Source organism: Varroa destructor, unplaced genomic scaffold, assembly GCF_002443255.2.
Source record: "Varroa destructor unplaced genomic scaffold, Vdes_3.0 BEIS01000003.1, whole genome shotgun sequence".
Taxonomy (NCBI): domain Eukaryota; kingdom Metazoa; phylum Arthropoda; class Arachnida; order Mesostigmata; family Varroidae; genus Varroa; species Varroa destructor.
In genome coordinates this window covers 13,644,976-13,666,322 of record NW_019211456.1, presented here as the reverse complement: position 1 = coordinate 13,666,322, position 21,347 = coordinate 13,644,976, and the positions used below count along the sequence as shown (strand labels likewise).

Sequence of the window (21,347 nt, the reverse complement as noted above, 5' to 3'; positions counted from 1 at the left end):
CATTTGAAATAATTGGATAAACATAAAACAACATATGGAGTTGTTTGGAATAAATGCGCCCCCATGTGAACTATTATCTGGACATTCGTATTTTAACTGTTATATTTTTCCACATAAATAACAAATAATCATACCTTGTTCATGTTGTAATATTACACCGTATCGCAGTCTAATATATATATATATATATATATATATAGTATGCACATGTTTGCTTATGTACAGTAGTCTGCAGTCTATTTGCAACTCCTGAAGTACAAATACATAAAGGCAAATTAATTTATATGTCCAGTATTAAGTATCTTTCTTTTTTTCTGGAGAAAAATACTCGCAACCAGTCCGTCCCTTTTTACTGAATTTTCCATTAGGCCATTTCATACCGCAGTAAGACACCCTACGGAATAGACACGATGACCGTTTGGTCGCGTACTTTATCCGCTCGCTTCTTTTTCTTTTTGAGCCGCGCTGTAGCATCAGCAAAGAAGCTCTCCTCGCTATGTTCTTCAGCTTCGCGTTGAACAAACGAGAGCGCTTGAAGGTTGAATGACACAAGATCTACTAGTTGCGTCATTTGGCTCCGAACCACCTGCCAATCAAGAATAATTAGATAAATCGTCTACTAGCTCTGTTAGAAAGACAATAAAGATGTTTTTACTTTAAACTACCATTAAACTTTGTCACCTAGGGATAAATATTTCAGCTGATTTTTCCCTTCTGGCAGATAAAACATGTTTCAAACCGCACATCAAAATACTTTTACCTAAAATCCCTTTATGTGTACAGTGTAAATATAAAATATCAATGTTGGATGTTTACATAATATGTGTACTGACATCTAATGCACCTAATTAGCGGATATCTAATACAGGCTCTGTCTGTTAAATAGAACAATAGGTCTAAGAGTGACAGTCGTACTAAGTGTAACCTCCATAATAAGTAGTTTATTTTGCACGTACCCGCTGGGCCTTGTCCATAATCTTCACAGCAGATGCAGTAACAAGCAACTGCCCTGAATGAATTCGAATTAAGAAGAAGAGTGCTCTAGCCATTAACTCAACATCCCAACCTCGTTCAATTAGATCTACAAGAATTTCTAACAATGCCAGCACCTGATCGAAGGGCAACACAATAAGAGTCTCTTCCATTTCCGCAGCCGTAATCCGCTTGATCTCTTCAAGGATATAGCGGAAACGGCACGTTGTTCGGTGTATCATAAGGAGAACATGGGGCGCCGCTGGTTTGGTGCCAGCTTTTTTCGCTTCGGCTTCTTTCTCAGCCTCTTTTTCAAACACATCAAGGGCTTCGAGAAGCCTCTCTGCGCATTTTATTGTGACCAGAGTTTTCTTGCCGGCCATGGCTACTTCCTCTTCGCCCTCTCGTGGAATTACCGCTTCCTCAGTGTCTAACTCCTTTTCAGCTTCTTCTTCGCGTTCTATTTCCCGCTGTTCCTCGAGAACCAACGGTTCCTCTGTTTTATCCCATATTCGTATACTTTTGTCATGGCTTGCCGTTACAACATGCTTGCCATTTGGGCTAACTGCCAATGCCCACACCTCGCGTTGATGACCCTCGAGTGTGAGAACACGCTGGAAGTTATCGGCATCCCAGTGCTTTACAATCTTGTCTTTGCCTACAGAAAAGAACTGGTGCGACTTAGGCAGGAATTGGACACCCATGACAGAGTCTGAGTGCGCGAATAGTGACTTATGGCAGTCACCAAAATCAAGTCCCCAGATCTTCACATTTCTATCCGACGAGCCTGATATTAGCAGATTGGAATCGTCCGAAATGTCCATACACAGAACAGGGTACTGGTGTCCATACAAGGACAAAAAGAACTTCAAGCTGTCCATGAAGAATACCTTGACGGTATTGTCCGCCAAGGAGACAGCAAGGAGCTTCGCGTTTGGAGAAATTTTCAAGCAGAGAATTTCTTCAGGCATTTCGAGACACCTGAAATCAGAGGCTACTATTATTACTCAGATGCTGCATTTCATGTCTATAAGAGCTCAAAGCCAATTTAGCTCTTTAACACGAAATATACATTCTTTAGTAAGATGTAAAACACTTTCATAGTATGTTTGCACTCAACATATTCCAAAAAATAGGTGTGGCCAGGGTAGCTTAGCTGACTAGAAGAACAGAACGCATTCAAAGAAATACAACATGCTTTAAACGAGTGACATACCTGATTAGCTTAAGGGTGAATTTCCGAGCCTCCTTATTGATTTCGACGTCCCAGAACTTAACGACTTTGTCGCTTCCCCCAGTCACCAGACCTTTTTTATCTGGTGTGAAGCATAATGACCAACACGGTCCTTGGTGGGCGTCGATTGTTTCAGTGAGTTCGCCGGTAACCAGATCAAACAACTGAATTTTCCCTGTCTTTGTAGCGACTACGGCATGCCGATCTCCTCGTAGCAGGCCACAACTTAAGGCGTATTCACAGTCTAACGAACGAATACATTGAAATGACTGTGCGCTCCAGAGTTTCAACTGCTCTCCAGAGGCCGAAATGATACCTGGCAGTAGAAGAGACAATGTTATACACTGATTATTCTACCGAAAGCTTTAAACACAGTTTCGACTTTTAGCCCCTTAATAATACGGTTTCTAATAATATACTATCTGTCACAAAAGCAGAAAAACTAACCAGCGTTATCCGATGTGAAACAGAGGGTACGAACATCTGTCCGGTGTCCAAGATGACGCAAGCTGTCGACCACCTTGGCGGGTTCCTTCTTCTCTTCAAAGTAGAGCTCCATGATGTCGAGGGCGTTGCTTTTCAGTCCGATAAGAGCACGAAGTGAGGATGTAGATTTTTCGACCAAGATGTCGGCAGTAGACACTTTTCCCTTGCATGAGATTACGTCTGCGGATTGTTATTAAACCAGTTGTATGTGTGCTAAAAATATTGCTTTTCTTCCTTTAAATACACGATATCCTAATAACCGTGACAGCATGTTCTTCATAAGCTATAAAAAATAAAAAGCTAAGCTGCCTGTCTTGAAGGCCAGAGCGAGTTTCTGTGGTGCTGCTCTGTACCTACTAGTTAGCCTGGGTCCTTTAGGTTTTATGTAACACGCTGTCCGCAGAGGCACCCTGGTGAACGACAGCGTGTCTTTCTGAGCTGTGTCGATTAGTGGCCCAAAAAACACATAAAATAAATGTAAATGATACTTTGCTTGAAAATACAAAAGTAGATGACTCATATCTCATGAACGGGTTCACCAAGGACTTGAAACAAACTTATTACAAGGAGCCATCCACTATATCACATAAGCACACGTCAACTCTACTAACTTGAGTTATTCGCAAATGTAATTTTTTATTCGTTTGATTATATGAAAAACGCACAGCAGCACCTCAGTTTGCTCTAAAAGCGGCGTCTGCAGTACGGATCCTTTGACTATATAGGAGTTGTTACAATGCTCACAAAGTACGGACTTCTCAAGAAGAAGATCGCAAGCATTTCAAAAGCATTCGGTAAAACACAATGGCACAAATAAGAGATAAACTTTTAGTGTCGCTTTAAGTCTACTGCCTTTTTTACCCGAATGAATATCATGAATCTGACGAAACTATGATGATGTTATACGCTTGAGCCCTGTTCATACTACATATTTTAAGATTTGAATCAAGCCTGTCAACTTTGCGGTATCAAACTCAAGATATCGACTGTAAATTTAAAACATCCATGTTTACACGTGTGGCATATTACATACGGGCGAAAAACTGCTACGGAAGTAAACAAGATTCTTTTGTTAGCCGTACTTTAATTTTTTTCTAGCTATGCTGTAATTTACAACAATTATATTTTTGGTCCTAATACGAACTCTCTTAACACGTAAGAAACGGTTCCAGGACCAGTTGTCACAGTTTAAATCGAAAATGGTTTTGTTCGTCATATTTCATAAAAAATCCACACTCCACCTTTGATACGTGACAAACTGAAAACAGTTTGAATTTCAGCGACATGAAAAAATATGTTTCTACATATTCAGAATAAGACATATTATCCATGTTCTGAAAAACATGACGGCTCAATATTCTGACTGTATTTTTACATCAAGAAAAATTAATTTGAACGAATCACAAACATGAACAAATCTATCTGGGACACTAAATAGCTTGAGGTGAATGACTTACCGCAATAATAAAACAAATGTCTTTTTTTAACTTATAAATAAAAGGGCATAGAATAAATCGATAGAATACGTAAATAAATGTACAATAATATTATCATATACTCACTGAGTCGTCGCACCAGATCCCTCACAGAGATTTCTTTTTCGACCTTGACATCGTCGTCTTCAGCCTTCCGCTTGAGTTCCTTCTTAAGTCTTTTGCTGTGCTTTTTGCGGACCTCATCCTCGGTGAGCATGCGGAAAATCTCAACCTGATGATCTTGGCCCCAACAAGCGATTACAAACGAACGTTTATCTAAAATCAGACCGCATGTTCGACCTTCGGAATGGACACAGAACTATTTGTTAATCGAAATTAAAACTTCAATTACAAAATGCATTGTTTAAAATGCATTTTAAAAACTGCTTACAGCCTGGATCAAATTTGATGGCAAACGCATTGCACTTTCATGCTTTGCAAGGAACTTTCACATCACAAAATGGGTCCAAAATATGCTTTCCTGCGGTACGTTTCTTCATACAGTGTTAACAGCGCTATTCCCGTAATGACTTCAGACATGATCCAGTCGAATAATGAAATATAAAGCCGCATCTTAGGTTTTTCATTGTTCTAATGTATCTCGAAACATAATTGACGACTAAGAGTAACATGCAGATTACCGATCGTATACCTTTTGTACGTAATACTATTTTGAAGGCTTCAACATATCATATAAATTATTGTGCAGCTCAAATGAATCTAAAAAGAACAAAGGTACACTAATAGCCTGATATTCTGGATCTACAAGACAACTACTCTTTGAAGAATCGCTTTGAGAAAATTGACCCGAAGGCTATCAGTACTACCAATAGACTTATCTCAATATTTTACCATCCAATATGTAGGTTCAAACAGTATCTGCACAAGTAATTTAATCGAGTGTACCTTTTCCTTGCCGAAGAATCGTCCCTAAACGTGCCAACCGGAGGGGAGAGGCTATTTCAGTATCGCCTGCTTCGTTATCCTCATTTTTTCTCTGATCTGATAACTCGTTTCCGCCTCGGGTATCCTCATCATCTTTCTCGAGCTGAAATGATCCGTCAGCTCTAGTTTTTTTCACTTCTTCATAATTTCTTCCTTCTGAACCATCGGCCTTTACAAATGACAAGCGCCACACAGTCAGTTCCGGCGCCGATGTTCCACTAACCTAAATAGATAATATAATATTACAAATATCAACAGAGAAAAAAGGCACGTTATTATGGAAAAACATATATATATGAACACTGAAATCACCTAAATGAAGAATATTTAGATTTTTAACGTTCGATGTCGTCGTTAAGCATTGCTTTAGATTGACAAAGTAAAATCGCTTTTCTTCACGACTTATGGGTTTGACCTGAAATTTGGATTTTGCTAAACTTGCTGCAACATAATGTACTTTCTATGCAGTTAGTTAGGTGACCGCATGCTAGTTAAAGTATAACGTGCAAGTGGACACCCCATGTACGAGGTGTTCACTTCATTTACCGTCTAATATTTGACTAACTAGAGTTTGCACGTTAGAATGAATTAAAAAGAACTTACACAATATTCCTGTGAAGCCAAGTAAGACCACAAAAGTGCAAGTAAAAATTCATTTCTACATATTTTACTGCGACTAAGCGATGACCTCTTAATAGTCTTCCAACAGAAGACTTAGATTAGGCTGACACATATCGTAACTAATACGTAATAAAATATTATATTGAGTCTTGCAGGTAGTACTAACCAGCCATTTTCCATCGATGACCACAAAGTCCCAAACTTCGCCGCGGTGGCCGACAAGTGTATAGAAGCAATGCTGAGTATCTAGATCCCAGAACTTAATAAACGAGTCCTTTGATGATGATACTAGGACTGATTCAGATAAGAAACTTACCTAAAAGATATATAATCACAAATTTTTAATTACCGTCTTCGTTTAAATTAAAACTAAAACGAAAAGGCACAACAGTGAATCATATATACTATTTGGTAAAATTACTCTGTAAAATTTTTGGCTGAACTTACAATAACTTCAGTCTAGGTAAAAAAAAATACTGAAATAAAATGCACATAAAATTAGCTGACTAGCAAGTCGATTCAAAAGAACAACGCTCTTACATACGTAAGCGATATTCGCGATAAATTATTAAAGCAGCATCCTTAAAAACAACCACAGATCATGATAGACAACCCTTGCTTGGCCTCAATCATGACTCAGAAACGTTTAACTTTTATTGGGGTGTCTAGAACAATTTATGAACAATATTGTTTAGCGTTAAAATCAACGGCAATAACTGAATATTTCTTTCAAGGAATGAAGAGTAATGATAAAATTAAGCAGGAAAAAAACAACAGATAATGACGCAATTATTAAAAATCGTACCTTTTGAAACGGGTTGCTATGATTACGAAATTATTGAGCAAAACAGAGCACGGACAATGCGCCCTTTATCGACTTAATATAGATTCATTTAATTTGTGTAGTGTACCCTAAAGACAGTCTGCACGATTGGGTATAAATAAGAGACCTGCTTCGACCACGCCTTCAATGAACGAAAAGCTTCCATGGCTACAGCAGCTTCCTCCTCTGTTTGAAGTCTTGAGGTGTATTTACCCCTTTGGCAGTGATTGTAACCACTTGTTGTTTCGGTTAAGGATCCTTGCCTAATACTTATAACGATAGATTTCACCGGCGTACTCCCTTTCGAGAAACAGAGCTTCAGTTATTAAGCTCTGATTTTCAATATTCACCAATATCTTTACCTTGACTTTCATTGTTCTTCAACGAAATTCATTTAGCTTACAACCGCAATACCCTGAACTCTAGACAACTAGATAATTCATTTCTTTGATTAAGTTTATCTTGTCAAAATTTTATTACACTTTTTTAGAGCTATGCTTTTCGCCGTATGACAATGATGAAAGCCTCTATTTCTGTAGGAAAAGCATCGCATTCGGTTCGAGAACATAATAGCCTTTAGGGAATAATCTTCACTATCTTTAAAATGAAGAGATTCTCAATGAAGGGGATTTTGTTTAGCTTATCTTGAGGACCATATCAATTTCCAAACGCCATTGTTCGCTCTTAGTACTTTTTTTCCGTACAAAACCCCATTCTTGGTTTTGAGAATTTTCAGGATTTTTTTTATTTAATGCGCTCATTATCTTGAAGTTTGGCTAAAGCGAATGTATTATATAGACTGATGTCTTACAGTATTAAGGTATTTAGACTAGATTTAATAAGAGATTTAGTAGATTGTATTGGTTACCTGCGTTATGGGTCCTTTGTGACCTCTCAATCGATAAAGACCACTCTCGTTAACAATATCCCATACAATGATAACACCGTCCTTTGCACCAGTTACCAATTTACTTCCTATTTGAAAAAAATAGGAAGATTCAAGAGTTAATAAAAATGAATATCGGTATTAAGTTAATGAGAGAGTACTGCACTTAAATACAGTGGGAAAATCGCTATCTGGTAATGTGAGATGTATAAAGATTTTATTACACAACTTTCACATATAGACCAGAAAAGTTAAAAATATAACACGGCAAGTATTAAATGCCTACTATTAAAATTAAAATAATATATTATTATTACATTTTGTGTACCTTGTTGTTTTTCTTAAATTTAATAATTTAATTTAATAAGAATTTAAACCTACCTGCATTAAAATGTTCCATGGTCTTTAATCATTTTATTTATCAACGCATGATTTTCTTTTATTTAGTGTTGCGACAACAAGGCAGTCTGTGGTAGATGATTTACTCGTTTATAAAATGGAAACGACATTTAAGTTTTTACAGAAAACAGCTTACCACTAGGATCTAACGTCATACAAGTAACTCCAGCCCTATGCCCTTGAAGGGCAACTCGAAGTGAGCCATCCTCAAAAGAGAAAACTTTTACTGTCCCGTCGGCATAACCAACCGCAAGGAGACCTCCATTAAGAACGCATAAACGTACAGCCTCCGATTTATCACCTAAATGTGAAAGTCAATATTAATAAAACAAACATGTAGACAAATAATATCATATTTATTACCTGCCTATTAATAAATTCTGTTTGTTCAAGATCAGTTACAGAGAGGACTCCATCAGAGGTAAAGATTTCACTTGATGAATACAATTCAGTGATGCTGTCCTACAGACAATAATTGCTTTTTGGGTATTCGAAACGCGTAATTCGTTTCAGATGCCAAATACCTTTGCAAACAGTTAACTTCTGTTTTGTTTTGAGATCCCAAAGGATGACATCTTCACAGACTGTCACAGCAACATAGCGGTGTTTCATCGACTTGATTCGTATAAAAATTGCGTGACCATCGGCGTTACTGACTGCTCCAAACGATGGTCCGGCCACAAAACGTAGGTACTGAGTTGTAACACCCATTGTAACAACTAGCACTTCTGGGGGTTGCTGTATCTTTCACGCACTAGAGCCCTAAACGCACCTTTGTTTGCACTGTAGGTAAAGCACAAAAAAAATACATGTACAGCAGTTAGAAGTAGCAATATTTCCATATACTTCAAGTCCTAGTATCAGAAGCATAACAATAAATTATTAACAAATGTAGACACACAGGTATTTTTTAAACCTAGTGAACATGCTGAACAATTTTTTTCTATACAGTGCAATTATGATGTCGTCATAAAATAAACATTGGCCTCCACAAAAAGCTAATTTACACATAGTCACATTAATTTTCTTTCCTTCCTGTCTTCTGTGAATATTATGTAGTATATCCGTGTACGTTTGTTAGTCAAAACAAACCCTTTAAACGACGCAAAATACGACATGTTCACCAATGGACCTAATGGCTTTCTTTTGCAGCATTCTGACTGACTGCATTACGCAAGTAAATTGCATTCTATCGACTTTCTGAAATCAGTTTTTCTACAGTTGAACTATATGGCTACCATATGTCAATAAATCTACGAATTATCACAACACAGAGTTTGTCGACAATTTCAAAGTGATCGTCACTGAACTTGAAGGTAGAGTTCCGTATGATTGAACGTATCATTATAATTTTTTTATTATCAACATTTATTACTGGTTAGTGCAATCGGTATGTGCCTCCCGGGAGTATTAGCGAATGTGAAACGTTTAACAGTCAGAAAATGGCTAACGTCTTAAGCACCTTTAACACAGAACACATGCACGTAACCCATATGCATTATCCACTCTCCTAGCGTGGGGTTCGTTTAAATCTGATCAACATTTAAGTAATTTCAAAAGTACGTTGGGTGTGTTCACCAATTGACTCAATTTTGCAGAAGTTTATTTCATAACACACATACCGGTACGCACGTGCTACAAACATAATAATAGAACCCATGTTATTTATTTTTATTAGAGCGTCTGCTTTATCGATCCGCGGGAGTCTTCAAAACTGCACTCATCATAAGTCAAATAACATGGCTTACAATTACATACAATTTCTAGTTAATTAAGATTTCTGCCGAAACATGTTAAATGTGTGTGTTTTGGCAAAAAATCAGCTCGTAACTAACTTGTTAGATAGGTTTAATAAATGATATGTTCCTTACTCGGCAGTAATATAATTGGAAGATTACGATACGATATGCAAAACGTTCTTCCTTTCAATTCCATCAACACAGTGTATATCAGTAATTTGTCTACAAATTCAGCAAATATTTGCGGTGCGCAACACCAAACAAACAGAAAAAAATATGGCTACTCATTATTCGCAGAAAAGTTGCGTCGTTTAAAAAAAGTAAGCTGTTATGTAGAAGCTATGCAAACGAATCAACTAAAGACCCTCCTGTCCGCCTCAATGAAAACACCGCTGGCGGCTGAAAGTGATTCGTGCGCTGAGCAGCAGAGAGCGAACGTAAACATAGACACCAAATTTCAATGCAGTTATTATAAGAGGTAAGAGCCAGTGCATGTGTTAGCATTTGGCTGGATGATCCCTGTAAAATGTGCATAGTATTCGTGCGCTTTTTCGACGTGTAATTGCAAGTTAATGAAAGAAGATGTCTTGCCGATTGTTGCAAATTCCCCGACCTATCGAACGGCACATGCTTCACTTGTTAGCCGGAAAAACTAAGGGGTCGTCGGCAACAATATCTCTGGGTAGTAGCTTCATCTCGCGCGGACGTTTGAGCGGAGAAGCGACCTCAGAGTTTGGTTACAAAAGTCGACCACCGTTAGCTCTCGTTCTAAATGAAGCCAAGTATAATTTTACAAGTTTACCGGGAATTCGGCGCTGGCAAAATCTATTTGCAACACAGAAACCACTACAACCCGACAAGGAGGTGCAAAAGGATGATGCGCGTGCATCTGATCCGAATCAGCAGAAAAGTCAAAACCAGCCACCGTGGCCTTTTGGGGCGGGACCTGGCGGCCCAGACGGGAAGAAAAATCCATTTAGCAAGCGACCGGGTGATGAGGGCTCCGACAAACTCATGCAGTATGCCCTTTTTGGCGCAGTGGCGTTAGTGAGCCTCCTGGCAATGAATGAAATGCGCTACAAGGAGATCAGTTGGAAGGAATTCATACAGCAATATCTGGCTAGGGGACTAGTCGAGAAGCTTGAAGTCATTAACAAGAAATGGGTGCGCGTTCGACTTCAGCCCGGCGCAAGTGCTGACTCGAGTATTCTTTGGTTTACCATTGGTTCAGTTGATTCGTTGGAGCGTAACTTGGAGAACGTGCAGCTGGAAATGAACATTGAGCCATCGAACCATGTTCCTGTAGTCTACAAACAAGAACTCGACAGCCTGAGCCTGTTCTCGCATTTACCTACCATACTTTTACTTGGTTTCATTATATGGTCATGGAGACGCGGCATAGGTGGTATAATGAGTGGTGGCAAATCGCGCGGCGGCATCTTTGGCATTGGTGAAAGTACAGCGAAGCTCATAAATCCAGCTGATATCGGAGTAAAGTTTCGGGATGTGGCTGGCTGTGAGGAAGCCAAGCTGGAAATTATGGAATTTGTAAACTTTTTGAAGAACCCTCAGCAATACATTGATCTTGGTGCCAAGATCCCAAAAGGCGCAATGCTCACCGGTCCTCCCGGAACCGGCAAAACCCTTCTTGCGAAGGCCACAGCCGGTGAAGCTAATGTGCCATTCCTGTCTGTGTCCGGATCAGAGTTTCTTGAAATGTTCGTCGGCGTTGGCCCATCTCGAGTTCGTGACATGTTTGCCATGGCACGGAAAAACGCCCCATGCATATTGTTCATTGATGAAATTGACGCCGTTGGTCGAAAGCGTAGTGGACGCAACTTCGGTGGACATGCTGAGCAGGAGAATACGCTAAACCAACTCCTAGTCGAAATGGACGGCTTCAACACGACAACAAATGTCGTTGTTCTGGCAGCCACCAATCGGATGGATATCTTAGATAAGGCTTTGCTGCGTCCAGGTAGGTTTGACCGACAAATATTCGTCTCCGCTCCAGACATTAAGGGGCGTGCCAGCATCTTTAAAGTACACTTACAGAAACTAAAGACGAATCTTGACAAGAACGACCTATCAAGAAAAATGGCGGCTCTAACTCCCGGTTTCACAGGTGCGGACATTGCTAACGTTTGCAATGAAGCCGCACTGATCGCCGCGCGTGACCTTTCCGAGAGTATTGAGATGAAGCACTTTGAACAGGCAATCGAACGAGTGGTAGCCGGAATGGAGAAGAAAACTAATGTACTGCAACCCGATGAAAAGAAAACGGTCGCGTTTCACGAGGCTGGACATGCTGTGGCTGGCTGGTTTCTACAACACGCCGATCCTTTACTTAAAGTAATAATTTTTTTATTTTCGCTGTTCTACATAATTTTTCAAGAACTAAGCATGAGCATTTATATGTAAGTGCACCTCCGATTCTAATGAATCTGTTCGATTTACTGCTCACTGCAATAACTAATTACACATTTAAAGTCAGTTCTGACAATTTTTTTTAACTGAAGCTCTAGAGGAATTAAAATGTTCTACATATGCAGACTGTTGTCGAAAATTAAATCAAGTAAATCGATCAAACCAAATCCAATGCAAGCCAATTTGTGAAGGAGTTTCGAGATAAATAGTCTTATTTGTCTGACAGCGAATCTGCAGCTCTCAGGATGAGTTCGATCTTGACTTGGCGCCAATATCCGATTCGGGGTTGTTATATATTTTTTTGTGGATTGATTTATTTTTTTCAAGGTTTCAATAATCCCTCGCGGTAAGGGACTTGGCTATGCCCAGTATCTACCGAAAGAGCAGTACCTTTACACAACGGAGCAGCTGTTTGACCGTATGTGCATGACTCTCGGTGGCCGCGTCAGCGAGCAGATATTCTTCAACAAGATCACCACTGGCGCTCAGGATGATCTCCAGAAGGTTAAAATTAAACAACGTGAAATACACAATAAACCTTATATAAAGCTCTCTCAATAAATATCAATTATGAATCGTACAATTTGTATACTATAGTATATTCCTCTAACTTTACTATGATATCGACAAAAAGTACATGACTTGTGTACAACACTGTTTTAATTACTGTGATACCTGCATAGATATTTCCAATTCTTTCGATATATGGACTTTCTGGGTTGATTCGTCTGCTCCTGATACATCGTTTGTAGAGTTCCCTCAAGATTCTGTTCTAATCCCATAGCACAATCTCCAGGTGACAAAGAGTGCCTACGCCCAGGTAGTCCAGTTTGGTATGAATCCCAAGGTTGGTAATCTATCGTTTGAAATGCCTCAGTCTGGAGACATGGTTCTGGAAAAACCTTACTCTGAAGAGACGGCGCAACTTATTGACTCCGAGGTTCGGATTCTTGTCAAACGAGCCTACGACACGACAATGGAACTACTTACCAAGCACAAAGCTGATGTCGAAAAGGTGATTTACCAAATCAGATTATCTACTGAGAATCATAATGTGTTCTATTTATGTAAGGACAAGACATTATACTGATAATCTATACATCGATGATAATGCTTGACTGATTTTTACATAGATCCTCAAGTCCAGCAAAGCATAGGTTCAGCTATAATTCATTGAGAATAGCTATACTGCTTTTAATCTAAAATTATAGTCGAACCAAGCATGCATTAAATCTACATTTGTCTAAAATAGTAACTGAGGCACAAACCCGTCAAGTCAACTAAAACGTCCTGCTTGCTATTACTATCTAGCTGGGTTTGATATAACGTGCTATATACTTGTCTGTTGGGATCTGTCTAATCATTCATCCTATATATTTGTTCTAGGTGGCTCAGCGGCTCCTTGCCAAGGAGATCTTAAATCGTGAGGACATGATTGAACTTCTCGGAAAGCGGCCTTTCCCAGAGAAGTCTACGTACGAGGAGTTCGTTGCGGGAACCGGTTCGTTTGAGGAAGACACCACGTTACCGAAGGGCCTCGAGAATTGGAACAAGCCCCAGGACAATGCAAAGGGTGCCGAGATAAAGCTTGGCCAAAATGCGGCCGAAAGTAATACGCAAGCGGATTCAAAAAAATTAACAGATAAAAAAAAACAGGGAGGGGACAAGAGTCAATCGTAGAACTGAGTTATTTGTAGCAATTGGGATTTTAACTTAACGTAAATAATTATAATGAGGAATTATGATGTTGCATTGTAAGTTGTTGCGAAAAGACGCAGTTATGTACTGATGCGGGTAGATGCGAGAGTGGCAAGTGGCTTTCTGGATGGTGATGTATCAAAAAAATAAACTGTTTCTTATAAGTATATTTAAACAATAGCACCTTGAATATGTGTTTTATTTGAGACTGAAAGCACTATAGGTATTAGAGCTGTTTCGAAATTTATTTTTCGCTAAGATTCATCGGGTTTCTGCCATTTGACGTAAGCAAAGAAGTCTGTATGCGTAATCTTCCACGTTCTTTACAACCACACAATATTTATGGAAAATGCTTATTTTCTAAAGCAAAAACGACTAGTTGACAAAGTGGGAAGAACAACTCGGACTGTGATATTTTTGTTAGATACACAACGCAATTTTGTTAAAAGTGATGAGGTAGCAAAATCGGGAGAACTCGGTCCCTTGAGGTGAATACCCTCTTTGTTACTGCAGATGCTTTTTTATGTTTTGAATCGTACTAATTCTTACTTAAAGTGCGTGCGTAGAAGTATGCTACCTGGGTATAAATTCACACGAAATATATATCTTTGTTAAACGTTACGCACATAAACATGTTTCAGATTTCAGAACTTCCGTCAACAGGTTCAATGACATTGTCTTAAAAAGGATTGATTTAGTCTCAGATGGCATGCAGTTCGTTTAAGTATATTGTAATCACATGATTCAGCTCCCAACTATTCCGAATACTCAAGCGAGTAGATAAACCTTTTATTTCGTATACAATACTGCACACTATATACAGCAAGCACTGGTATATAGCGCAGCACTGAAGAAAACTAGAACTTAGCATTCAGTTGAATTTAAGTTAAATAAAATATCGCGCTTTTCGCTCTTGAGTGGGTACATCAGCAGCTGAATTGATTGGACTGATGTGTAACAAATTATCGGTGCATTTGGGCGCGTGCTACACGCTCAAATAATTGATTCCATCATGCACCATGATTTTCAAGAACTATTGGAGGTCATTTAATACATGGTGTGCACATTGCCAACGCATAATTTAACTTGTTTTAATTTCGCATTCAATCTACCAGCCGTTTTGCCTAAGAAACATCGTTACCTGCAGGGCTAACAATTAGCTGGCGCTTGAAAATAAAACACGACAGCTGCGTGAAGTACTGGTGAGTAAGACTCGCGTGATGTTTGGGAACGACGTAACATTCTTGTCCGACTTCTGCAGTACAACGATAAATGTCTACAGGTAAAAAATCTACAGATTTCCGTGTTTTGTATATATCGCATGTGACTTTCTCCCCGAATTAAGCATCTTTTTGGAAATGTGTGAAGCTACATAATACAAGGTGTGAAACTATGATTGAAAAAAGTGTCCTTTGTAAGCGCGAACATGTTGATCGGAATTGTCACCTCCTATAATGTTTATCATTTTCAAAACTAGCTTTTTTTTTATTAAAAAATGAATTGAAAGATCCGTTATTTAATTATATAAGCTTGAATCTGATCTAAGTTCATGTTGTCGTGAGTTCGCTTTAAGCTAAAATAGAAGATCGCTATTAATATTGTTTATATGAATAACCTGTCTTTTATGACCGAATGACCAGGTTATTGAAATGAGGACGGCTAATTTAATCTTCCTTTTCACGAGCTAAAACCTAAAAATCCTAAAGTAAACAAGACTGCCCAACTGGTGCGAAACTACTGGTAGTACATCTAGTGGAACGCTTACATCAGTTGCCTAACATACATTACTGGTGTATGGAGCATGACTCATCTCCCTTTTCAATTACAACATTTTCTACTAAGACCACTTCATTATTCTACGTAAGGGACACCAAAAAATAAGCTAACCAAAAAAATAAAATCAAATTGGGGTAAATAAATGTATTTCTTTGAAGATGTCACCTTGTTGTCATTCCCAGGTTGACTAATGATTTTGTATATATATACTGTTGTAAAAACGTTGCCTGGCTTACTATATAATGCGCTAATAATTTTTTTATCCGTTTACTGAAAACGAAAGAAGATTGTTTTAAAAGAGAAAAATTCATATGTCTACGAAGATCCAAAGCAGAACATAGGCACTATTAAATTAAAATATTGATCAATCAATAAACACCGTTTCACATACCGGGACACATTTCCGAAGCATGTTGGCATTCTATTCCAGCAGTCGGGTACGCCCGCATCCTGCGATTCAGTATAGTTTAACGGATGGCTGTCGTCAATGGCAATCGCCCGCGCTGCGGCACAGCCCGTCACGAGAGCCAGCAATGTATCTGGCATTGCCCATATAACGGAACTTGAAAACTGAGAGGGCTAGATGTTTCCGGTAGGCTTGGGCTCACTCTATTTCTATTTCTATAACTATTTCTGCTAACGTTACGCTATGCTATTTATTATACCAAAAAGAACTATAATATATTATATCTACCAAAGCATGCATCAATAAGCGTTTTTTAGATGAAAGAGTGGCTTCATACGGCAACAAAAAATGTTTTAATTATTTTGAGAAAAGGACACTAACATACAGAATATACACTACTCTACGTTCCACTTCGTCATCGCCATAAATCACGAGCAAACGAGTAAGTGTGCACCCCACAACGGCTCTAACTAGAACGTAATCTGTATACGTTGACTGTCGTCTCCTACGATTTTCGTTCTGTGTTAACAGCACTTGTCCATAGTATACTGTTCTCTTCACAAGTTTAATCCACTGAATGCCCAACTCCGTGGTCGATCATACGGTTAGCAAGGAGGTGCCCTATATTCGAATATGCTACCCGAATAGAACCGTGACTACATAAACATGCAGAAGCTTTATTACAATATCGAAGTCGTTCTGGTTACCATTCTGCACCTCTGGTCCTTGCCTTTGATGCCTTTTCCATCATCACATAGAACGCGATTGGTCACCTACAACGGCATCATATCTAATCGTCCAATCTAATCATTATGTACAAACCATCGTTGCCATTGCAAACGCTTTTACACGTTTTCCTTATGTCAACTGGATATAAAGACTATGCGTTGATGTAAATGAGACTGAGAAGGATTTCCTCTTCACCGTGCCTACTACACTTGTACTTTTTTTTAGCCGTCCCAATTTTTTTCACGGCTAATGATTTACAAAAAAGAACTTCCCCAAAAGTACAATGTAGATCCGTTGATAGCTTGTTCGTACTTCGAATGAACAAAGTGCTCAGCGAAATGCGACGCTGATATATATGGCATTGGTCTTGTCTCTTTTTGCCGATTTTCTGTCGAATTGTCTGGGCAACAACAGGAAATCATACGATACAGTGACGACCACTAATGGCCATGTGGGACAGCAACTGAAGATGAAATACGATAGTCTTGTTGAAGACACTTAAGTGGATATTGGACGATTAACGCAGCGTAATGCCGAGGACGAAAATTATTCAAATTCTCTGTCATATCGTCGTTGTTGTCTACCTTTAAGTTGTTGATTCCACTTGACTTCATATATATTAAAAAATTATAACAGCAATAATAAATCACTACCACAAAAAAACTATTATAACTACAAAGAATACAAATTATTGTTGAAAAACCGCTAATATTTTCGACCGTTGCAGATTTACTGATATATCATATTTATTTACAATTTACACAATCGCACTTTTACTGACAGGCAATCAGTACAGGCCGTTTTATATATCTGTGCCTGAAAGAGTTGTTATTTAATTGTGCGAGTTATTTTACATATACACGAGAATATTCACATAGTTACGCTGATACCTTTATCCTAGATATTTTTCATAAACCATACTATAAAGGGTTATTTTTATAGTTCCGATAAATCAATGTCCAATTAATTCGAAAAGTTGACATTAATTCAAGTATCTATCTTAACTTATTACCTGTTTTCTTATAATATACTAATATATCTTATATAATATAATAACCAGTGATCGAGGTATGTTAATAAACGTACAACAGATTTTCATAACCTTCGTCGGCATTTGCCTAAGTTACAAATATTTCTAATGTACAAGTGTACAACAGGTATGTGCCTTATTAAATGAGATAATCACTAGAGTCTAACTAAATCATTGTTATCGGGTGCCGATACGCGAAATATAATTTACTATTATATGTCACTATAGTATCTCTCCAGAATATGCTCAACGAAAAGCCTACTACTATATTGTACCGACACACATATATATATGTGTGTCGGTACAATATAGTAGTAGGCTTTTTGTTATATATATATATATTCTATATATATAGTATGCTTCCTCTCAAACAAATTAGTGTATCACAACAGTCTTCAAGCTACCAGTCTTAAAAAAAAGCGAAACGTTTTGAAACCTATCAAAAAAACCAATATGTTAAGCGAAATCAATGTCAATTGAACCCATTTATATTTTTTCTTATATACACATTTTTAGGTCAGAAACTCAGGAACTTAAATTATTACGTTTAGTAATTTTGAGCAGATTACCTCTGTTTTCTCAACTCGGCGTAAAATATATAATACCTTTCTTTACTCATCGACATGTTCGCCTCTAAATATATCCTATTAGATGAAACAATGATTGATGCCACCCAAGGTATTTGTTTTGTCCTTTCTTCTACGAATCAGCCCTCGGAGACATTCTCGAATATCTATTTGTCCTGAGAATATTTTGTGCATCTATTCGTTATCGCTTTCTGTAATCGATACAGCTGTAGAATCTATTTAAACGAGGTATTATAAGCTTGTTACTCTCTTGCAGTCGGCCAACTGAAGCTAGGTTAATCAACTGGTTACTTCAGATTTTCTAGCCTGTGGTACCATCTGTAGATATCTGAAAAAGTTTATAGGTCTTAAGACACCGGCATTTTTTAATCCTTTTCATTGCCGTCTTTGTTCTTTTTCTTGTCCTTGATCGTGTATTTGTCATAGCACTTTGTTGGGTCGTAAGGCTCCCATCGCGAGGCAGGAAATATGTGCTTATTCCGTTCATACCAACTTCGTAACAAAACTTTTCCCGCGTGACTTTCTTCTTTTTCTTTCGATGCATCCGATGTCATACGAATATCTTCATTAGCATCGAACGCAAATAAAGGACCCGACTTTCCTCGAGCCTAAATAAAGAGAAAAAACTAGTTAGTTGTAATGGTACACAGATACCTTGTTTCTATTTTAAATTTAACTACGAACATGCAGCTGAAATAACCTTGTTTTCAGCCTTGCAATTTTCATCAGACAAAAATTTTAACTACTATAAAATGCGCCCTAAAAAATCCTTCTGTGCGATTTACTTACTTTGGTCACGATGAAGTCATAAAATGTGTAGTGGTGCGGTATGATTAAATCCTCCTTAATGTACATAAGTTGGTCTGCGGAAACAACTCGCAGTTCGTAAAATTCCTTACGGAGTGAGTCGAGACATCGTTGTAAGAACTGGTAAATTGAATTGCCCTTTTTCATGTCGACCACACGACGATGCCCCGAGCCATCCCAGTAACTGAACGTGATCTGGATGTTCTCTTCTTTAAGAGCTCGCTGTCTGTCTTTCCATTCCTGGCGTAGCTCTTCGCGAATCATTCGCTCCTTTTCCTCGCGTTCGCGATCAGGCAAAAAAGAAGTATCGACGTCTGGGTTTTTCTTCACTTTAATCTCTGTAATTAAAACCTTTGATTCTTTGTTTAGTCTTGAATCTTTAAGGCCAGCATCATTATCATGACTATCATCACCACTACTCTGGTTACTCCCGTTGACATTGGTTACCGAGATACCGGCAGCTGAAGAACTTGAGTTCTCTGGACTGCGGCTAGCGCCTGGGAAACATTTACTAGCGCCATCTGATTTGCATTTGTCATAAACTTCGCCGTTCTCCTCCTCTACTTCGTCGTCTTCGTCGAGATTGAATGACAGCGCTTGAATCTGTCGGACAGATGTGAAAGCATAGTACAACCAAATATGAAAAAATGCCATTGGTTTTAGCTATAGCCAAACGCTTTGTATATCTACTAAGTGGTCCCAGCAAAGGTAACAAGATCTCAGTCACCGACATCTACTCAAACCTGTCGCCGATTAAGACAAATCTCCGTCATTTAGCACTCGTATAAGTCCGCGCGAATCAATTCATGCAGGGACGACATCCGCACTTCCATGGAAGGACTACAAAAATGTTATTATAGAGGTAAAGGCAAAGTGATCTATAAAAATAATAAATAGTCGTTGAGGAGAAAACATCTAATTGATACTTAACCTTGCGGGATTTTAAATAAACGCAACAAAGTTATTAACACAATACATACTGCTTTTTTTTGCTTCTCCTTTTGTGCCTTCTTTTGGTCTTCGGCACGCTGTTTTTCTTCCAGCTTCTCCTTTTCCTTTTGTGCTAAACGTTTCTCGCGCTCCTTCACTGCGTCCTGTTGCTTTGCCTGCAGAGCAGATACGCGAATACATGTAACAGCTCTGGTTAGATGTGTACTAACCCGTATGCAGAATTTTGCCAGCGAAAAATGCCTTGGAGTAAAAGAACTTTTACTACATAGAAAATAGTGCACGAGAACAAGAACGACACTTTTGTTTATCGAAAAAAAAATTTGCAACAAACCTTCATTTCATTAAGTGTGACCAAACCGACGGTTGCGCTTTTAATTTGCGCCTCGACGGCATCAAAGTGCGATGAAAATTTGTCACCCATTGAAACACGCATTTCTTGCTCGATTTTCTGTCGTTTCAGCTCAACTTCTTCCTTTTGCCGTTCACGACGTTTAAGGATTTGCATCGCTCGACCAGCCTCACTGGCCGCACCTTTATACTGTGCCATTTTCACTCTTTCACTGCAGGATGTCCTCAAATTACTTGAATAATGGGCACAATAAACGAGCTGGTAAATGAACTGGAATAGCAGTTTTACTGCAGCAGATATTATAGTTAGTTATGTCCTATATAAAGCAAATCTGAATCTTCTCAAATAATGTGTTTGAATTAGATAGCACTAATATATAAAGACGCATAATGTTGTGCATTTTACCTAGTTACAAGAATACTAAATTACTACACAACTGTGAGTTTCGGGCTGCCACGAATCGTAAGGGGTAAAGCTATAGCCGAAAAATACTTTCATATTTTATATTATTATTCAGTTTTTTGATTTTCTAATAAAAAAAAAACGGAGTAGCAATGCAAAATTGAAAATCCAAACCGGAAAAACAGACAGTTTTGCAGAAATGCAGCTTTCTATTACTGAGGAGAGCTGCCTTTAGATCCAACTTCTAGCCAAACCCATTAGGTAATTTGTGTAAGGTTAGCTTTCGACATAAAACGTAATAGCTAATATCTTGTTAACTCAGCTAAGTTTGTTCTAGAATCTCATAGCGCAAATTCACTCATAGATAAGCGATCGATTCATAACACACTGCAAAACATGTAACTCATGGCAAAAAAAGAGGGGATACAAACATACTTCGCGAAGATTTGTCGTCGCTGCTATAGTATCTTCTAAACTTTCCAAAAAGCAGATTGAGATTAACGACTATAAAAATCTTGATTGTTCTATTTTCAACATGAGTTTTGTCTGCAACGCTGCTGATTTTCATTCAACAACAACAACAACTTCAATCTCCCAGAGTCGTC

General features: G+C 38.4%; 3 protein-coding genes across 13 annotated transcripts; 1 reads left to right on the top strand and 2 right to left on the bottom strand.

Moving 5' to 3' along the window:
• Nucleotides 1–66: 66 nt before the first annotated feature.
• Nucleotides 67–15,893, bottom strand: LOC111248447 (WD repeat-containing protein 3). 7 transcript variants are annotated; one of them, XM_022800844.2, is made up of 11 exons: nt 15,873–15,893; nt 8,366–8,624; nt 7,978–8,142; nt 7,425–7,531; nt 5,900–6,049; nt 5,074–5,335; nt 4,255–4,467; nt 2,654–2,872; nt 2,189–2,522; nt 957–1,953; nt 67–586 (listed from the first exon to the last, which is right to left on the bottom strand). In XM_022800844.2, exons 2-11 carry the CDS (start codon nt 8,550–8,552, stop codon nt 395–397), a joined length of 2,826 nt encoding a protein of 941 aa, XP_022656579.1. In that variant the 5' UTR covers nt 8,553–8,624; nt 15,873–15,893; the 3' UTR covers nt 67–394. The 7 variants fall into 7 exon arrangements, with proteins under 7 accessions (XP_022656579.1, XP_086840861.1, XP_022656582.1 ...); XM_086984735.1 differs by lacking the exon at nt 15,873–15,893 and adding an exon at nt 9,464–9,528; XM_022800847.2 differs by lacking the exon at nt 15,873–15,893 and adding an exon at nt 9,217–9,457.
• On the top strand, nt 9,991–13,885 carry Afg3l2 (AFG3 like matrix AAA peptidase subunit 2). Of its 2 annotated transcripts, none has more exons than XM_022800849.2 (4): nt 9,991–11,932; nt 12,335–12,511; nt 12,792–13,022; nt 13,394–13,885. In XM_022800849.2, the coding sequence occupies exons 1-4, from the start codon at nt 10,163–10,165 to the stop codon at nt 13,685–13,687; spliced, it is 2,472 nt and encodes an 823-aa protein (XP_022656584.1). In that variant the 5' UTR covers nt 9,991–10,162; the 3' UTR covers nt 13,688–13,885. The 2 variants fall into 2 exon arrangements, with proteins under 2 accessions (XP_022656584.1, XP_022656585.1); XM_022800850.2 differs by having other exon boundaries at nt 9,992–11,932; nt 12,804–13,022.
• A 1,411-nt stretch (nt 15,894–17,304) lies between the features above and the next one.
• On the bottom strand, nt 17,305–21,334 carry LOC111248021 (protein FAM50 homolog). Of its 4 annotated transcripts, none has more exons than XM_022799703.2 (5): nt 21,178–21,334; nt 20,323–20,627; nt 20,021–20,146; nt 19,023–19,643; nt 17,305–18,841 (listed from the first exon to the last, which is right to left on the bottom strand). In XM_022799703.2, the coding sequence occupies exons 1-5, from the start codon at nt 21,308–21,310 to the stop codon at nt 18,599–18,601; spliced, it is 1,428 nt and encodes a 475-aa protein (XP_022655438.2). In that variant the 5' UTR covers nt 21,311–21,334; the 3' UTR covers nt 17,305–18,598. The 4 variants fall into 4 exon arrangements, with proteins under 4 accessions (XP_022655438.2, XP_022655443.2, XP_022655441.1 ...); XM_022799708.2 differs by having other exon boundaries at nt 20,323–20,572; nt 21,174–21,318; XM_022799706.2 differs by having other exon boundaries at nt 20,323–20,572; nt 21,178–21,315.
• Nucleotides 21,335–21,347: the final 13 nt, after the last annotated feature.

Excerpts from the sequence above, each read along its gene's own strand:
- LOC111248447 (XM_022800844.2), bottom strand. The coding sequence starts at position 8,552 with ATGGGTGTTACAACTCAGTACCTACGTTTTGTGGCCGGACCATCGTTT. Across the intron at positions 1,954-2,188 it reads TTCACCCTTAAGCTAATCAG|GTGTCTCGAAATGCCTGAAG; the intron begins GTATGTCACTCG and ends CTCTGATTTCAG. Across the intron at positions 587-956 it reads TTATGGACAAGGCCCAGCGG|GTGGTTCGGAGCCAAATGAC; the intron begins GTACGTGCAAAA and ends CTTGATTGGCAG.
- Afg3l2 (XM_022800849.2), top strand. The coding sequence starts at position 10,163 with ATGTCTTGCCGATTGTTGCAAATTCCCCGACCTATCGAACGGCACATG. Across the intron at positions 12,512-12,791 it reads CTCAGGATGATCTCCAGAAG|CACAATCTCCAGGTGACAAA; the intron begins GTTAAAATTAAA and ends CTAATCCCATAG. Across the intron at positions 13,023-13,393 it reads ACAAAGCTGATGTCGAAAAG|GTGGCTCAGCGGCTCCTTGC; the intron begins GTGATTTACCAA and ends TATTTGTTCTAG.
- LOC111248021 (XM_022799703.2), bottom strand. The coding sequence starts at position 21,310 with ATGAAAATCAGCAGCGTTGCAGACAAAACTCATGTTGAAAATAGAACA. Across the intron at positions 20,147-20,322 it reads TCACACTTAATGAAATGAAG|GCAAAGCAACAGGACGCAGT; the intron begins GTTTGTTGCAAA and ends TCTGCTCTGCAG. Across the intron at positions 18,842-19,022 it reads ATGACTTCATCGTGACCAAA|GCTCGAGGAAAGTCGGGTCC; the intron begins GTAAGTAAATCG and ends CTCTTTATTTAG.